Here is a 16,074-nt window from a genome sequence, read left to right on the forward strand (position 1 = left end):
TGACGCCGCACATCATGTGGCGACAGAGGTAGACGCCTCCGTAGGTGCCGCGGCCCAGCTGGCGGAGCTCCTTGAAGTAGTGACGGTAGTAACCATTGTTCGGCAACGGCACCGCAGCAGTTGGGGAGTAGAAGGGGGAGCCGCCCTCGAGCGACGGCGACTCTTCCTCGCGCTCCGCCTCTGTTGCCGCCTTTTCGCTGCCATCATCCTGCTGTAGTAGTTGCACCTGCGAGACCGTCCCTCTGCAGGTCGTGGGACTCACGTAGGAGTAGTGCGGCGCGGCAGCGACCTTGCACACCACTGTCCCGTTCCAGTCTCCACCACCGCCCGCAGCGTCACTGGCAGTCCCGGAAACCACTACAAGCGGCTGCCTCGCTTCCTCATTCCCACCCGTCGGGCTATCGAGCGGCGGCGATGGGTGGTAGTCCTCGATGGCAAGCGGCGCTGATGCGCCACGGGCTGCCGCTGCCATGATGAGCGCTGGCGGGGGCAGCGCACGGAAGTAGTGCGAGGTGAACGCGGCAGCGGGTGGATGAAAGGATGCGATGCAGTTGCCGCTGCAGTTGATGCCATCACTGCTGTCCTCATCGAACCCAGCGGCTGTGCTGCTCTTGCTGCACAACAGCTGCCCAGATGCAGTGCCGCCGTCCCCTGCGCCGTCTGCATACAAGCGCGGGGACGCCGATGGTTGCTGCTGCCGCTCCTCCTCCTCCTCCTGGGACGGCGGCGGGAGCAGTTTGCGACAACGTGGCGACGGTCCAAGCGGCGATGTCGACGTCGTCGCATCCACGCGGAAGAACGTCGCTGACTCAAGGACATCATAAGGCCGCAGGCAGTGTGGACACACTCGCTCCGTGCTCAGCGACAACGGGGCCAGCTTGCCATACGGAGAGGTCCCAGAGTAGTAGCCGACACCGTCACCGCTACCACCTGTGCCGTTTCCATCTTGACCGGCACCACCCGCTCTTGCGTCGCCACATTGCGGTGCATCAACTCCAGCACCGTCACTGCCCATGGCCCGGCCGCTTGTGCTGACGAAGGGCACCACGGTCAGCGCCATGGAATGCACTGTCGGGGTGGACGCCCCGGGGCAGGATCGGCCCCCTTCTGTGGGAAGAGGATGCCTTCTCGCATCGCCGTCACCGTAATCCCCCGCAGCACCGGCAGCGCCCGCTCGCCCCGAGAGAATGGGCACCAGGCTCGTCGTCGCTGCCAATGGGAAGAGCACAGGACCTCTGCAAGGTTCAGGGGTGTCAGTCGCCGCAGACGCTAAATTAGGTGAGAGCCGCGGAAGGGCAGGGCAGTCGCAGCCGGCCCCTGCGCTTCCCTTGAAGACCCCATGATGAGGTAGCGGGCTGGGGAGCTGCTGCTGCCGCAGCAGCAGCTCGTATGCGTGCCGTTTCGGCGAAGGATCCATTCGACGTCGACAGCTCTGCTGTCCACCGCTGCCTCTGCCCACACGGTGTGCGAAGGGGACGCGCTGTCCGGATCGACGGGTGGGGCAAGCCGATGTGTGTTCTCTGCGCTGCGAGTATACCCCTCCACCTCCCCCGCTGCCGCTGACGCCGTCTCGTGTATAAATGCACAGCTGCACGCAGAGCAGAAAGAAGAAGCAATAACAAAAAGTTCCCACAAGGAGCGACACTGCACTAGATGCCACGCCGCTCTCGGATACTGTGGGGACGGAGGGGCAGGCCAACACGCGCGTAGAGAGTGGGAGGAGAGGAGGAAGGAGTTGTGCATGTATGTGTGCGCAGATGTGTCCCATAGCCGGAGAGTGAGGGAGGCCCCGCATACGCATGCGGCCCAGCGAACCGATGCATACCTGTGTGTGCCCCCCCAACCCCCTTCTGTTGTCCCAGCGCCGCACAAGTGCCGACGTGGACGGACGCGGGTGCTGCGCCACCTTCGGTTGCTGCGTGGGCATCGTGAAGCGTGTTTTTCCTTCGCCAGCGCGAAGCACGAGAGAGGACAGGAGAAGGAGCTGCTGCTCCCGAGCACGGCGCATGCATCTGCGCAGGTGTGGGATGCAGTACGTCGTACGAGCCTGCTGACCACGTGCGTGGGGCCCGCGAAGACAGCTGCGCGCGCTTGAAGTTACACTGAATGCCTTATGAAAAGGCAGGGCTACACCGGATGAAGCAGCAAGGTGTGCGTGTATGTGTATGTGTGTGTGTGTGTGGCTTCGTTAGCGCCTCGGGTCCGAAAAGGCCACGCGGGCGGAGGGATGGCGATGCGGCTGCCGCCTGTCGCACACACATTCCGTGGATTCAGCTACGCGAGGACCAAGTGAGGGGGACCTCGCCGCCGGCAAGTTCAGCATTTCTCCCTCTCACACAAGCAAAGAAAAAAATCACTGAGCTCCGTCGATGCCGCCTTCTCTCAGCCGCTCACAGAAGCGACGGCTCTTCGTCGATGGTGCGCCGCCACGCCGCCACTTCATGCATCGCTTTGGCCAGTGCCGTCATGCGCATAAAGAAGTCGATTGTGCGGGACTCCATGGAATAGGGGCACCCATCCATGGCAAGCGCATCGATCGCCACAGCGTCATCGCTGCCCTCCGCCTCCTTGCCTTCGCCGCTCCGCTCGTCGGCCACGCTTGGCGCTCCTCCACGAATAAAGCCACCCGCCCTCGCAGGCATCGGTACATCCACCTCGTACACGTCCCGCACCCGAATTCCGTCATGTGCTTCATCTGCGTAGCTCAATGGCAGCTCCGTATCAGCCCGCAGGAGGCGATGATAGAGGACGTGCGCCACCTCCCACTTCCCCGTATTCACGACGTACACCATCCGCGTCGTGACATGGAAGGCTGGCTCTCGGCCTTCCAGCGGGCAAGCAGCCACCGCCCCGCTAAAATGCTCGAGCACCATCGCAACCTTCTCATCCACAAGCTCGGCGGTTGCCCACCCCATCGCAAATCCAATAACTACCGGGGAGAAGCGCAAGACCGCTGACGTGGCGGCTGGCCCGTCCCCCTCTGCGTCTTCCCGCAGGAGCAGCTGAGGAGGATTACCAGCCACACTGGCATACGGCAGCACCACCGCGGCATACGTGCACACTGCACCGGACTCGAACTCGTCGATTAAGGACTCCTCCGCCTCGGAGAAGATAAGGGGCTTAAACATGTAGAGAAGGTGCCGCGTGCTGCATGCGGCGCTGGTGACAAGGCTCCGATCTACATGCGGAGCGCTGGATCGTTGCCAACCGAAACGCTCTGCGTTGAACATGAACAGGACATGGAAACTCAGCAGGAGCCGACTCAGCACCACGTTGATGCCTTCCGTCGACTCCCAGGTGCTGCGCAGAGTTGAGGTGGCACCGTTCAGCTCTGCGTCACCCACGAGATGAAAGCGCACCAGCGGGGCGAAGGAGTCGCACTCGGCGCAGTAGAAGACAATCAAGGGGCAGGCCACCGTTCCCAGCGAAGCCATGAAGCACACATGACGGCTAGCCTCTTCAGCCGCCACCTCGCAAGCTGCAAGGTGGGCATCGGACAACAGCTCACCTGCTGCGCCTTGGTCGCTGCTGCCGCTGCTGCTGCCTTCCATGAGGCGCAGGCACGCTGCGTGACGTCCTCGATGCTCCTCAAGATGCGCCCGCAGACTTGCAGCGTCGCGGTAGTCGACAACGACTGGCGGTGGCACCCCTCGCCCTGGCGGCGGCGCGCTCTCGATGCTCTGCTGGAAGCAGCGCAGACAGTGCACATGGGGACCGTGACCGGACCCCGGAAGCGCTTCCCGCTTGTGTGCTTCCCGGGCATCGCAGCAGCGCACATCTGGGATGGTGTGGGCGTCAGGCTTAGGCCAGTAATAAGCCGCGGCGCCTTCCCGGGAGAGGTGGGCGCAGAGGGGAGGAAGCTGTGAGGACTTGGCGTTGACAGCGGTGCCCGCAGCCTCGGTGGCCCACAGCCTGTGCTTGTAAGATGGAAACATGCGTTCTGCCTCGGCATGCGCGATGCCTAGCCGCGCTGCCATCATTTCGAGGAGCGCGATGTACTGCATCTCCGTGATGGGTGCGTCGTCGCCATCGCTTCCGCCGTCCGTCGGGCTCGATGCGGAGGCCGCATGAGGAGGAGGGACATCAAAGAGATGCAATACATCAGCCTTCTCGAAGGGGCTTGTGCCCGATTTCGACATGTGGGGATGGTGAGGAGAAAGGTGACAAGGTTCGGTGCATCTGTGGCGTATGCCCGATTCGTGGTCGGCCCTGAAGATGGGCCCTTCGCGTGGCTATGTTCCGATTTCGACGGCTGCGGCCACTAGGCAACTTGCCTGCCTCCTCTCAACCCGGTGCGCGCGTGGAGCGATACTGCCTGCACGCAGGTAGGGGCACTCGATTCGTACTGACGAGGCAGGTAACCTTACGCCCAGCTTGACATGAAATTCGCGCTGAAGGGGGGTGGGTGGGTGGTCAGGAGAGTTGGATTGGACGAGTGGGTCCATCGCCATCATCGCTGTTCACACACACACACACACTTACCGCTTTCTGCGCGTGCGTGTGGTTAGGGGGAGGACCTATGAGGGACATGACGCCGAACAGAAGTTTCTGCGCGATCTCCATCACAGCGGAATTGGGTGGAGGGTGGATCGCCACGGAGAGACCTCCTCGAGGGGTATGTGGGGGTGGCGGCTGCAGCGGTGCAACGGCAGCGACAATCGTCGTCGCCATCACCACCCCGATGCTCTCGACTGCGTTTCAGTTCCCTTCTGCACATCAAAACTCCGCAATCTGATACCATCACCGGACAAAAAAACAGCCGCGCTCACGTGTACATCCGCCCCTCCCTCTACACAGCTCAATCCTTCCCAATACGCTCGTGACACAGAAGAGAGGGCACACCAACACACCGCCTCTGCCCATCCGTCTACCTTACTTACAGCCGGTAACGAGGGTGCGCAGGCGGTTGAGAGCCGCTCCGATTTCAAAGACGCGTGGTAAAGCGGTGAATCCAGCTGGAAGGTAGCACGATGAGGTCTGCGGCTCCAGTCGCGCCTGCCGTAGTCGTCCTTCGCAGTTGTACACAAGGCGGCCCAAGTCGGAGAGGCCTGACGCTGGCGAGCCTACAGCTACAGCGGCATCAGTGTTCAGTGGCTTCAGCAGCGACGGCGGGTACTTTGGACAGGGTGCTGCCTCGCGCTGCCACTGGGCTGCAGTGGCGTCGCCGTTATCGTAGAGCATCGCGAGGCACTGCGCGATGGCGTTCAGCTGGCCTTCCTCTACGAGCTGCTCCAAAAGCGTCACGTTGATTTCCTCGTCACCCATGCGTATGCGATCCATACCGGAGCCGCTGACTTTGATGCCTCGCCGGCCTCCGCCGTAGCCCTCGTGGTGGTAATGCGGCTGCTGCTGCTGGCTCTGGCAACCAATCCTGCCGAAGGTGTCCGCGTACAGCAAGCACCGGCGAGGAGGCATACGAAACGCGGATGCTGCAGGCGGCGCTGCCGACTCCACAAGCCCAGCACCGTTCCCGCCAACACCCTCAATAGCAATTGCCCTGGCTCGTGCCGTGGCGTCTGTCACCTTGTACGTGCTCAGCACCAGGACAACATCTGCCATGGGAAAGTACTGGCCAGACCCTCCAACCACCATTATCACGGAGATGCCGTGATGATGAATGAGGTCACGTACGCGGTGCACGAAGCAGGTGATGGGCTCCTCTGTACGCGGGATGAGCTGCTCCATGAGCGGATCGCGATACATGAAGTTTGTCGCCGACGTGTCCTCGTCCAGCAACAGCGCCCTCGAGCCAAGCTCCAGAGCTTCCATGATGTTGGCGGCCTGACTAGTGCTTCCACTCGCGTCGGCGGTGGAGAAGGCAGTCGTGCTGGCGCGGTAAGGAATGTTTGTGATGAAAGGCGATATGTCTGTCCCGTGCACGGCGCGGCGGTCCTCGGCACGAATCTTGACCGCTGTCGGGTCCGTAACGACAAAGGTGCGGCCATCGTCAGGCACGTGATTGTACACTCCGAGCTCCAGCGCACGCAGGAGTGTGGATTTGCCGTGAAAGCCACCACCGGCAATGAGGGTGAGGCCGAGCGGTAGACCAGCGCCGCTGAGAGAGCGTCCCGAGTAGGGTAGATGGAACGTGTGCCGCAGGGAATCGGGGGACGAGAAGGCGACAACGTTGGGGCCGCTCAACGGCTTATCCGAGTTGCCAGCCGCACGTGGAAGTACGGCACTATCGGCAATGAAAGCCGTGAGGCCGCGCTCTCGTAGCTGTGCGCGCAGCCACTCCTGGTCGTGTACGCAGGTGACGTGCGCCCACAGTGCCCGGTGGTCACAGCCTAGAACTTTCTCCTGGAAGACTGGCAGCACCTCGGAGAAGAGAATTTGATGTATGCGCCGACCGTCGATGCGCCGACCGTGGCCGGGCAGCTTTACACGGAAATACACATCAATTCGACCAGCCCACGTGCCGTCGCCGTCGCCGGCCTCGCTCGGGTCCATAACGTGCACAGCGCTTCGGGGGATGACGTGCTGCGATTGATCGACTGTCTGCACTGCGCCATTAGCGTACCGGCCCGCTTCAAACCCATTTCTTACGCAGCGAAGCATGTAGTCCTCGGCCGCAACACGGCGACACGCGACATCTGCCGCAGAGAAATGGATGTCGAGGGCTGCAGTGGCGAGCCCAGGAGGTGTCGAGTTCGCGAAGTGCAGCAACGCGCGCACATCAAACGGCGCTGGCACGCTCACGCACACTTGACTCCCTGGGGCAAACGGATCTGGCTGGATGCGCACGAAGCGGATGGCCACTGAAGCGGGGTCTGGGCCCATCTCTCGCGTTAAGCTGTACGTGCGGCCTGTGAGCTGTTTCAATTGACTGTAGTTGCCGCCGTCCACGCCTCGGAGGAAAGACTCGAGAGCCTCCAGCGGAATGGGTGGGCCCGCGTGCCGCTGCACGCTGACTCCAAGGCCTCCGTCTCCCCTTTCGCTGTCGTCGTCGCCAGAAGAGCACGAGCGGTTAGGCGGACCACGCTGCGGCTCCTCGTTGCTGCCCACGTTGCCATGCCCCACGGCAGCCGCGTAGCTTCCGCGGCCACGATGAAACCCGGCTTCCCCACGGGCTCGGTGGTAGCCGCGGCCACGGACGTCGCTGCCACGATAGTAATAAGATGACATGGCCCCCCCCCATGCGCGGATTCGGCTGGTGCCGGGCGCCTTTGCCACTGCGGACAGCAGGTGATATGAACACACACACACACACAGAGTCTAACGATGGGCGGCGGCAGTTATCTGCACAGGGGGAGACGGAGAGAGGAGAGGGAGGGAGGCAGCGGAAGGGAAAGAAGATGCAGAGGAAGAGAGTGCGTCTGACCAGCGTCAAGAGAGCGGCAACCGCAGAAGGCATCCCGCATGGCGCCTGCTAAAGAAACGCATACTAAAGAGGTGCTGGGGAAATGGCCGGAGAAAGCCAGTCGAACATACATCCACACACCTTCGCAACGAACATGCAGTGGCTGAGGAGGCTAGCGCTCAGCGCAACTACGCCCACTACCTTTTCCTCGCCTCGGCGCCGAGCCTTCACACCCTCATGGCATCACTTCCCCGAGACTCCGCCTCTTCCTGGCGCCGCGTCACCATCCTTATCATCCACAGATCACTCGGACCAAAGCACCCGCACCTCCGTTTCGATCGCTTTCCACCCTTTCCCAGTCGCCACGACGCCGCCTGACATCTCTCCTTCTGTCTGCAAGCTCCGCCCCTTCGCCCTCCCCTCTTTCTCTCGGCACTGTGACAGTATGTCCTGCGGCCTCGCCGTGCGAGTCAGCCGCCCACACACGCGTGGCCGCACCACCGCCCACCCCCCGCACCCGCGTCCATCATCCAGGTCCCCACATCTCACATCCCCTGGGGGTGGCTCAGGCGCCCCACGCCGGGAGGCAGCGAGGGCAGGGAGAGCCGCGCTGGAGCCACGCTGGCACTCTGCACGCCCAGCGGATGAGGCACAGGTATGCACGCGGTTGCAGGCCACTTCAGCGCTACGCCAGGTGGCACCTGACCGTCAACACTCGTCGCGGCACATCGCTGACTTCCGTGCGACACAGCCCTTTGACCCGGTCACCGCCAGAGGTGGTGCGGCATCGCCCGAAGACATAAGGGACGGCGGGCATTCCTGACAGGCATCAAGCGCGCCTCCAATCACCTAACCGTTCGCCAGAAAGAAGATGCTACTTACCTCAGTCCCCCAGACATCCGCATCTACTGACCCTCAGGCTTCACTACACCAATATTGCACTACGCAGCGCCTTCACAAGGCCAGAAAATCCCAACAACCCCAATCACACACACTCACAAAACACGAAACCATTCCCCCTTTGCCCTTCAACCATAAAACCCTACATCACACTGCTACCCATCTACCCGCACGTCGACACAGCGGCTTCGACCCCTCCACTGGCTCCTTTACTCATCAGCAGCCTGCCACACAAAGCCAGGGCGTTTTCCAAGTAAGGTTGTGATCACAACAGGTAGCTCAGACAAGAGTGAAACATGATTGGCTCATCACGCGGGCGCGCACGCACGGCTGGCTGCAGCGAGACAGGGATGGCGCTGGCCGGCGGTGTGGGGCAACAGGGGCAGGGGTGGGGGAGGGCTCTAGTGGCACGCGGTCGCGTGCGCAGGTGCGCGGTCAGACAGGGATAACTATGCAAATGCGTGTTCGTCACCAACGATATCAGACTAGAGGTGTCAGTAACATAAGTCTTCTCATCAGTCGCACAGGAGCACCACGCAGACACGAGACGGGGCAGGGCGCGCACACACACGGCTTCCTGCCCCTGCGACTGGCACTAGCACGCGCACATCAGACGCAGGGCAGAGCCATTGCGGTGGCAGGCCCCAGGTGTTGTTGGTCCACAGGACGGAGGTATGTCATTCAGACGGCTCTTACCTAGTTGTGCGTTGCGTACTCATCACGTGCGCGCGTGTGCTGCAAGCGGGGCACAGGGAGGAGAGACGTGTGTGTGTGGGGGGCGGCGGGCGGGCGCCTGCGCACCACCCGCAGCAGCCGGCGTGTCAGTCCGCAATGCGGTGTCAGTCACATGCACGTTCAGCGGTATCGGAGTGCTGCGTGTTCCACATCATGTGGGGCTGCTGGCGCTGAGGCGCGACTGGGGGCGTGCGCGGGTCAGCCACACCTCACGGGCGTGCTTGTAATCACAACAGGTAGCTCAGACAAGAGTGAAACATGATTGGCTCATCACGCGGGCGCGCACGCACGGCTGGCTGCAGCGAGACAGGGATGGCGCTGGCCGGCGGTGTGGGGCAACAGGGGCAGGGGTGGGGGAGGGCTCTAGTGGCACGCGGTCGCGTGCGCAGGTGCGCGGTCAGACAGGGATAACTATGCAAATGCGTGTTCGTCACCAACGATATCAGACTAGAGGTGTCAGTAACATAAGTCTTCTCATCAGTCGCACAGGAGCACCACGCAGACACGAGACGGGGCAGGGCGCGCACACACACGGCTTCCTGCCCCTGCGACTGGCACTAGCACGCGCACATCAGACGCAGGGCAGAGCCATTGCGGTGGCAGGCCCCAGGTGTTGTTGGTCCACAGGACGGAGGTATGTCATTCAGACGGCTCTTACCTAGTTGTGCGTTGCGTACTCATCACGTGCGCGCGTGTGCTGCAAGCGGGGCACAGGGAGGAGAGACGTGTGTGTGTGGGGGGCGGCGGGCGGGCGCCTGCGCACCACCCGCAGCAGCCGGCGTGTCAGTCCGCAATGCGGTGTCAGTCACATGCACGTTCAGCGGTATCGGAGTGCTGCGTGTTCCACATCATGTGGGGCTGCTGGCGCTGAGGCGCGACTGGGGGCGTGCGCGGGTCAGCCACACCTCACGGGCGTGCTTGTAATCACAACAGGTAGCTCAGACAAGAGTGAAACATGATTGGCTCATCACGCGGGCGCGCACGCACGGCTGGCTGCAGCGAGACAGGGATGGCGCTGGCCGGCGGTGTGGGGCAACAGGGGCAGGGGTGGGGGAGGGCTCTAGTGGCACGCGGTCGCGTGCGCAGGTGCGCGGTCAGACAGGGATAACTATGCAAATGCGTGTTCGTCACCAACGATATCAGACTAGAGGTGTCAGTAACATAAGTCTTCTCATCAGTCGCACAGGAGCACCACGCAGACACGAGACGGGGCAGGGCGCGCACACACACGGCTTCCTGCCCCTGCGACTGGCACTAGCACGCGCACATCAGACGCAGGGCAGAGCCATTGCGGTGGCAGGCCCCAGGTGTTGTTGGTCCACAGGACGGAGGTATGTCATTCAGACGGCTCTTACCTAGTTGTGCGTTGCGTACTCATCACGTGCGCGCGTGTGCTGCAAGCGGGGCACAGGGAGGAGAGACGTGTGTGTGTGGGGGGCGGCGGGCGGGCGCCTGCGCACCACCCGCAGCAGCCGGCGTGTCAGTCCGCAATGCGGTGTCAGTCACATGCACGTTCAGCGGTATCGGAGTGCTGCGTGTTCCACATCATGTGGGGCTGCTGGCGCTGAGGCGCGACTGGGGGCGTGCGCGGGTCAGCCACACCTCACGGGCGTGCTTGTAATCACAACAGGTAGCTCAGACAAGAGTGAAACATGATTGGCTCATCACGCGGGCGCGCACGCACGGCTGGCTGCAGCGAGACAGGGATGGCGCTGGCCGGCGGTGTGGGGCAACAGGGGCAGGGGTGGGGAGGGCTCTAGTGGCACGCGGTCGCGTGCGCAGGTGCGCGGTCAGACAGGGATAACTATGCAAATGCGTGTTCGTCACCAACGATATCAGACTAGAGGTGTCAGTAACATAAGTCTTCTCATCAGTCGCACAGGAGCACCACGCAGACACGAGACGGGGCAGGGCGCGCACACACACGGCTTCCTGCCCCTGCGACTGGCACTAGCACGCGCACATCAGACGCAGGGCAGAGCCATTGCGGTGGCAGGCCCCAGGTGTTGTTGGTCCACAGGACGGAGGTATGTCATTCAGACGGCTCTTACCTAGTTGTGCGTTGCGTACTCATCACGTGCGCGCGTGTGCTGCAAGCGGGGCACAGGGAGGAGAGACGTGTGTGTGTGGGGGGCGGCGGGCGGGCGCCTGCGCACCACCCGCAGCAGCCGGCGTGTCAGTCCGCAATGCGGTGTCAGTCACATGCACGTTCAGCGGTATCGGAGTGCTGCGTGTTCCACATCATGTGGGGCTGCTGGCGCTGAGGCGCGACTGGGGGCGTGCGCGGGTCAGCCACACCTCACGGGCGTGCTTGTAATCACAACAGGTAGCTCAGACAAGAGTGAAACATGATTGGCTCATCACGCGGGCGCGCACGCACGGCTGGCTGCAGCGAGACAGGGATGGCGCTGGCCGGCGGTGTGGGGCAACAGGGGCAGGGGTGGGGGAGGGCTCTAGTGGCACGCGGTCGCGTGCGCAGGTGCGCGGTCAGACAGGGATAACTATGCAAATGCGTGTTCGTCACCAACGATATCAGACTAGAGGTGTCAGTAACATAAGTCTTCTCATCAGTCGCACAGGAGCACCACGCAGACACGAGACGGGGCAGGGCGCGCACACACACGGCTTCCTGCCCCTGCGACTGGCACTAGCACGCGCACATCAGACGCAGGGCAGAGCCATTGCGGTGGCAGGCCCCAGGTGTTGTTGGTCCACAGGACGGAGGTATGTCATTCAGACGGCTCTTACCTAGTTGTGCGTTGCGTACTCATCACGTGCGCGCGTGTGCTGCAAGCGGGGCACAGGGAGGAGAGACGTGTGTGTGTGGGGGGCGGCGGGCGGGCGCCTGCGCACCACCCGCAGCAGCCGGCGTGTCAGTCCGCAATGCGGTGTCAGTCACATGCACGTTCAGCGGTATCGGAGTGCTGCGTGTTCCACATCATGTGGGGCTGCTGGCGCTGAGGCGCGACTGGGGGCGTGCGCGGGTCAGCCACACCTCACGGGCGTGCTTGTAATCACAACAGGTAGCTCAGACAAGAGTGAAACATGATTGGCTCATCACGCGGGCGCGCACGCACGGCTGGCTGCAGCGAGACAGGGATGGCGCTGGCCGGCGGTGTGGGGCAACAGGGGCAGGGGTGGGGGAGGGCTCTAGTGGCACGCGGTCGCGTGCGCAGGTGCGCGGTCAGACAGGGATAACTATGCAAATGCGTGTTCGTCACCAACGATATCAGACTAGAGGTGTCAGTAACATAAGTCTTCTCATCAGTCGCACAGGAGCACCACGCAGACACGAGACGGGGCAGGGCGCGCACACACACGGCTTCCTGCCCCTGCGACTGGCACTAGCACGCGCACATCAGACGCAGGGCAGAGCCATTGCGGTGGCAGGCCCCAGGTGTTGTTGGTCCACAGGACGGAGGTATGTCATTCAGACGGCTCTTACCTAGTTGTGCGTTGCGTACTCATCACGTGCGCGCGTGTGCTGCAAGCGGGGCACAGGGAGGAGAGACGTGTGTGTGTGGGGGGCGGCGGGCGGGCGCCTGCGCACCACCCGCAGCAGCCGGCGTGTCAGTCCGCAATGCGGTGTCAGTCACATGCACGTTCAGCGGTATCGGAGTGCTGCGTGTTCCACATCATGTGGGGCTGCTGGCGCTGAGGCGCGACTGGGGGCGTGCGCGGGTCAGCCACACCTCACGGGCGTGCTTGTAATCACAACAGGTAGCTCAGACAAGAGTGAAACATGATTGGCTCATCACGCGGGCGCGCACGCACGGCTGGCTGCAGCGAGACAGGGATGGCGCTGGCCGGCGGTGTGGGGCAACAGGGGCAGGGGTGGGGGAGGGCTCTAGTGGCACGCGGTCGCGTGCGCAGGTGCGCGGTCAGACAGGGATAACTATGCAAATGCGTGTTCGTCACCAACGATATCAGACTAGAGGTGTCAGTAACATAAGTCTTCTCATCAGTCGCACAGGAGCACCACGCAGACACGAGACGGGGCAGGGCGCGCACACACACGGCTTCCTGCCCCTGCGACTGGCACTAGCACGCGCACATCAGACGCAGGGCAGAGCCATTGCGGTGGCAGGCCCCAGGTGTTGTTGGTCCACAGGACGGAGGTATGTCATTCAGACGGCTCTTACCTAGTTGTGCGTTGCGTACTCATCACGTGCGCGCGTGTGCTGCAAGCGGGGCACAGGGAGGAGAGACGTGTGTGTGTGGGGGGCGGCGGGCGGGCGCCTGCGCACCACCCGCAGCAGCCGGCGTGTCAGTCCGCAATGCGGTGTCAGTCACATGCACGTTCAGCGGTATCGGAGTGCTGCGTGTTCCACATCATGTGGGGCTGCTGGCGCTGAGGCGCGACTGGGGGCGTGCGCGGGTCAGCCACACCTCACGGGCGTGCTTGTAATCACAACAGGTAGCTCAGACAAGAGTGAAACATGATTGGCTCATCACGCGGGCGCGCACGCACGGCTGGCTGCAGCGAGACAGGGATGGCGCTGGCCGGCGGTGTGGGGCAACAGGGGCAGGGGTGGGGGAGGGCTCTAGTGGCACGCGGTCGCGTGCGCAGGTGCGCGGTCAGACAGGGATAACTATGCAAATGCGTGTTCGTCACCAACGATATCAGACTAGAGGTGTCAGTAACATAAGTCTTCTCATCAGTCGCACAGGAGCACCACGCAGACACGAGACGGGGCAGGGCGCGCACACACACGGCTTCCTGCCCCTGCGACTGGCACTAGCACGCGCACATCAGACGCAGGGCAGAGCCATTGCGGTGGCAGGCCCCAGGTGTTGTTGGTCCACAGGACGGAGGTATGTCATTCAGACGGCTCTTACCTAGTTGTGCGTTGCGTACTCATCACGTGCGCGCGTGTGCTGCAAGCGGGGCACAGGGAGGAGAGACGTGTGTGTGTGGGGGGCGGCGGGCGGGCGCCTGCGCACCACCCGCAGCAGCCGGCGTGTCAGTCCGCAATGCGGTGTCAGTCACATGCACGTTCCGCTGTGCGGCGGAGTGCGAAAGAGAAAGAGAGGCCAAGCGTGTTCGCGGTGCGCGGCAGTGCCGGAAGGAGCGTGAAGGGTGAAAGGGTTGTGTGACTATGGATGAAAGGGCGGGGGCCTGTGGGATGGTATGCTTAGCGGGGGAAGCCGAGAGTCGTTGGTGTGGCGAAGGGTAACCTGCATGGACGCCTCGTAGTCCTGGAGAGGACGTGGGCCTTGTTTTCTACGGTCCCCCCGCTGAGGCGCTTTCATTTCCTCTCTGCTCTTCTTTAGAGTTTGCTGAGAGGAAGCAGGCGAGCGCAAGACAGAGAGCTGAGCAGATAAAAGGGGCGCTGCGGCTGCATACAGCAAAGACGGTGGTAGACGTCAAGCCGGCCATATTCATAGAAGGATGCGCATGCGTGTTCGTACACCATCGATGCCTCTCTCCCCTTCCACCGGCAGCCTTTCCGCCTCATGTTTGTGTGTTGGCGTGTGTGGTGTGCGTATGTGTAGGGTTAAGGAACGGAAGGGAAGCGTGCGAGCGGCCATTCCTCGAACCTGCTGTCGATGAATGGGGAGGCGGTGGTGGCGGGCTGTAGCTGATTTCAGCGCGTCATCACTGCCGAGAGCGCACATGAGATGGGACGTGCTTACAGGTTAGATAGCCGCCCCCCTTTCCCCCCTTCTATTCGAACGTTACATGTTACCCGCTGCTGCGTCCTTCATCCACTGATACGGCAGGTCGCCGCTGCGCAGCTTCTCCTCGAACGTCTTCTTGTGATGAATGGCCATCTCCATGCCGTTGCGGACTTTGCTGATGCATCGATCTAGGCATGCTTTCTCGCCTGGATGGTACGGAATAGCGTCATCGCCGTAGTGCGTGATGCACTTCTTTGTGCAGTACGTGAACCCTTCGTGGCTGACATGGTGAAGCTTCTCGGAGAGGATGACCGCCTCCGACTGTGGCAGCCCCATGAGGCTGGGATTGGGCTGCACCGGCTGCATGGGGCTCTCCTACCTGATAGCTGTGACCTAGCTCGTATGTGCGTGCGACTGTGCGTGTCGGTAGGCAGAGCGCGAGTGGCGAGGAGGTGCGGAGGGCAAGGGGGTAATGGGAGACTGAAGCGGTCAGACGTGCGCGCGCGCGAGAGAGAGAGGCGACGACGAAGAACCAAGGCGCCAAACAGATGCGGCCGGTCGGCGGCAGAAGCACTGCACAGATGGGGTGATGTGTTTGTGTGTGTGTGTGTGAGGGTGCGGGTGTGCGCCGCAAAAACTTCGTTTTCCTGAGGAGTTTAAATGTGCACGCACACGTGAGTAGCGGGTAAGGAGGAGGAGGCCTTAGATGCCAGTGGAAGGCGGTAGTGATACGGGTGGGTGGGGAAGCCCACTCACACCTACCGTGGCGCCCCCGCTTCACAGCTTGGTATTGCACCTCTCCACATGACGCTGCTTCGCTCGGTTTGGCTACGGCATTGCTCCATACCCTCAAGAGATGCGTCAGCCTGTTTGGGCAGTGCTGCGTGCGCGCCCTTACAGACACACACATAAGCAAGGTAAACGGACGACGCTGTAGAAAGCCGGACCAATACTTTCACCAGAGCAGCGCGCATGCTACACCTCCCACGGCCGCTTGCTTTCCTTTTGTGCGCGTGCTCTTAAGGTGCATGCTCAGCGCTCCACATGCACGCCCGCACGCATTGAATCTGATGGGTAGCGCCCCCCCTCTTTCTCTGTCCCCTCTCCTAAAGTGGCGCATTCAACTCTCTCTTTCCGCCGAATTCATTCCCCTTCCCAAAATTTGGCGAAGTGCCGGGTCGACGGATCCCCATCATCGCTGCGTGCGTCCCTGCGTTTGCTCGTTTCATGTGTGGCGCTGCTTGGCTGGATGAGGAAAGGCGCAGAGGGGAGGGAAAGGGAAGGGAGGCAGAAGCAAGAGGGATGGGGGTGGAATGGGCTTTAATAGAAGAGTCGTTGGTGGGCATGCAAAAGCGTCGAGGGACGCGTGCGCGACAGATGAAGAGAGGCGCTCGGAATCAACACGACGATAACAACACGCGGCGCTTGCGGAATGGCGGAGGATTTGACGCAATCGGCCATGCACACACACACACTAACGCGTGTGCGCGCTCGCGCACACCATCCGCTTCATCTGT

At 62.3% G+C, this 16,074-nt stretch overlaps 1 protein-coding gene across 1 annotated transcript; it reads right to left on the bottom strand.

Annotated features, from left to right (window-relative positions):
- Positions 1 to 14,614: 14,614 nt before the first annotated feature.
- On the bottom strand, positions 14,615 to 14,923 carry LSCM1_05371 (uncharacterized protein; the record flags this gene model as incomplete). The annotated part of the gene is made up of 1 exon (XM_067322838.1): positions 14,615 to 14,923. The coding sequence occupies one exon, from the start codon at positions 14,921 to 14,923 to the stop codon at positions 14,615 to 14,617; it is 309 nt and encodes a 102-aa protein (XP_067178203.1).
- Between the last annotated feature and the right edge of the window lie 1,151 nt (positions 14,924 to 16,074).

Source organism: Leishmania martiniquensis, chromosome 25, assembly GCF_017916325.1.
Source record: "Leishmania martiniquensis isolate LSCM1 chromosome 25, whole genome shotgun sequence".
In the NCBI taxonomy this organism is placed as follows: Eukaryota; Euglenozoa; class Kinetoplastea; order Trypanosomatida; family Trypanosomatidae; genus Leishmania; species Leishmania martiniquensis.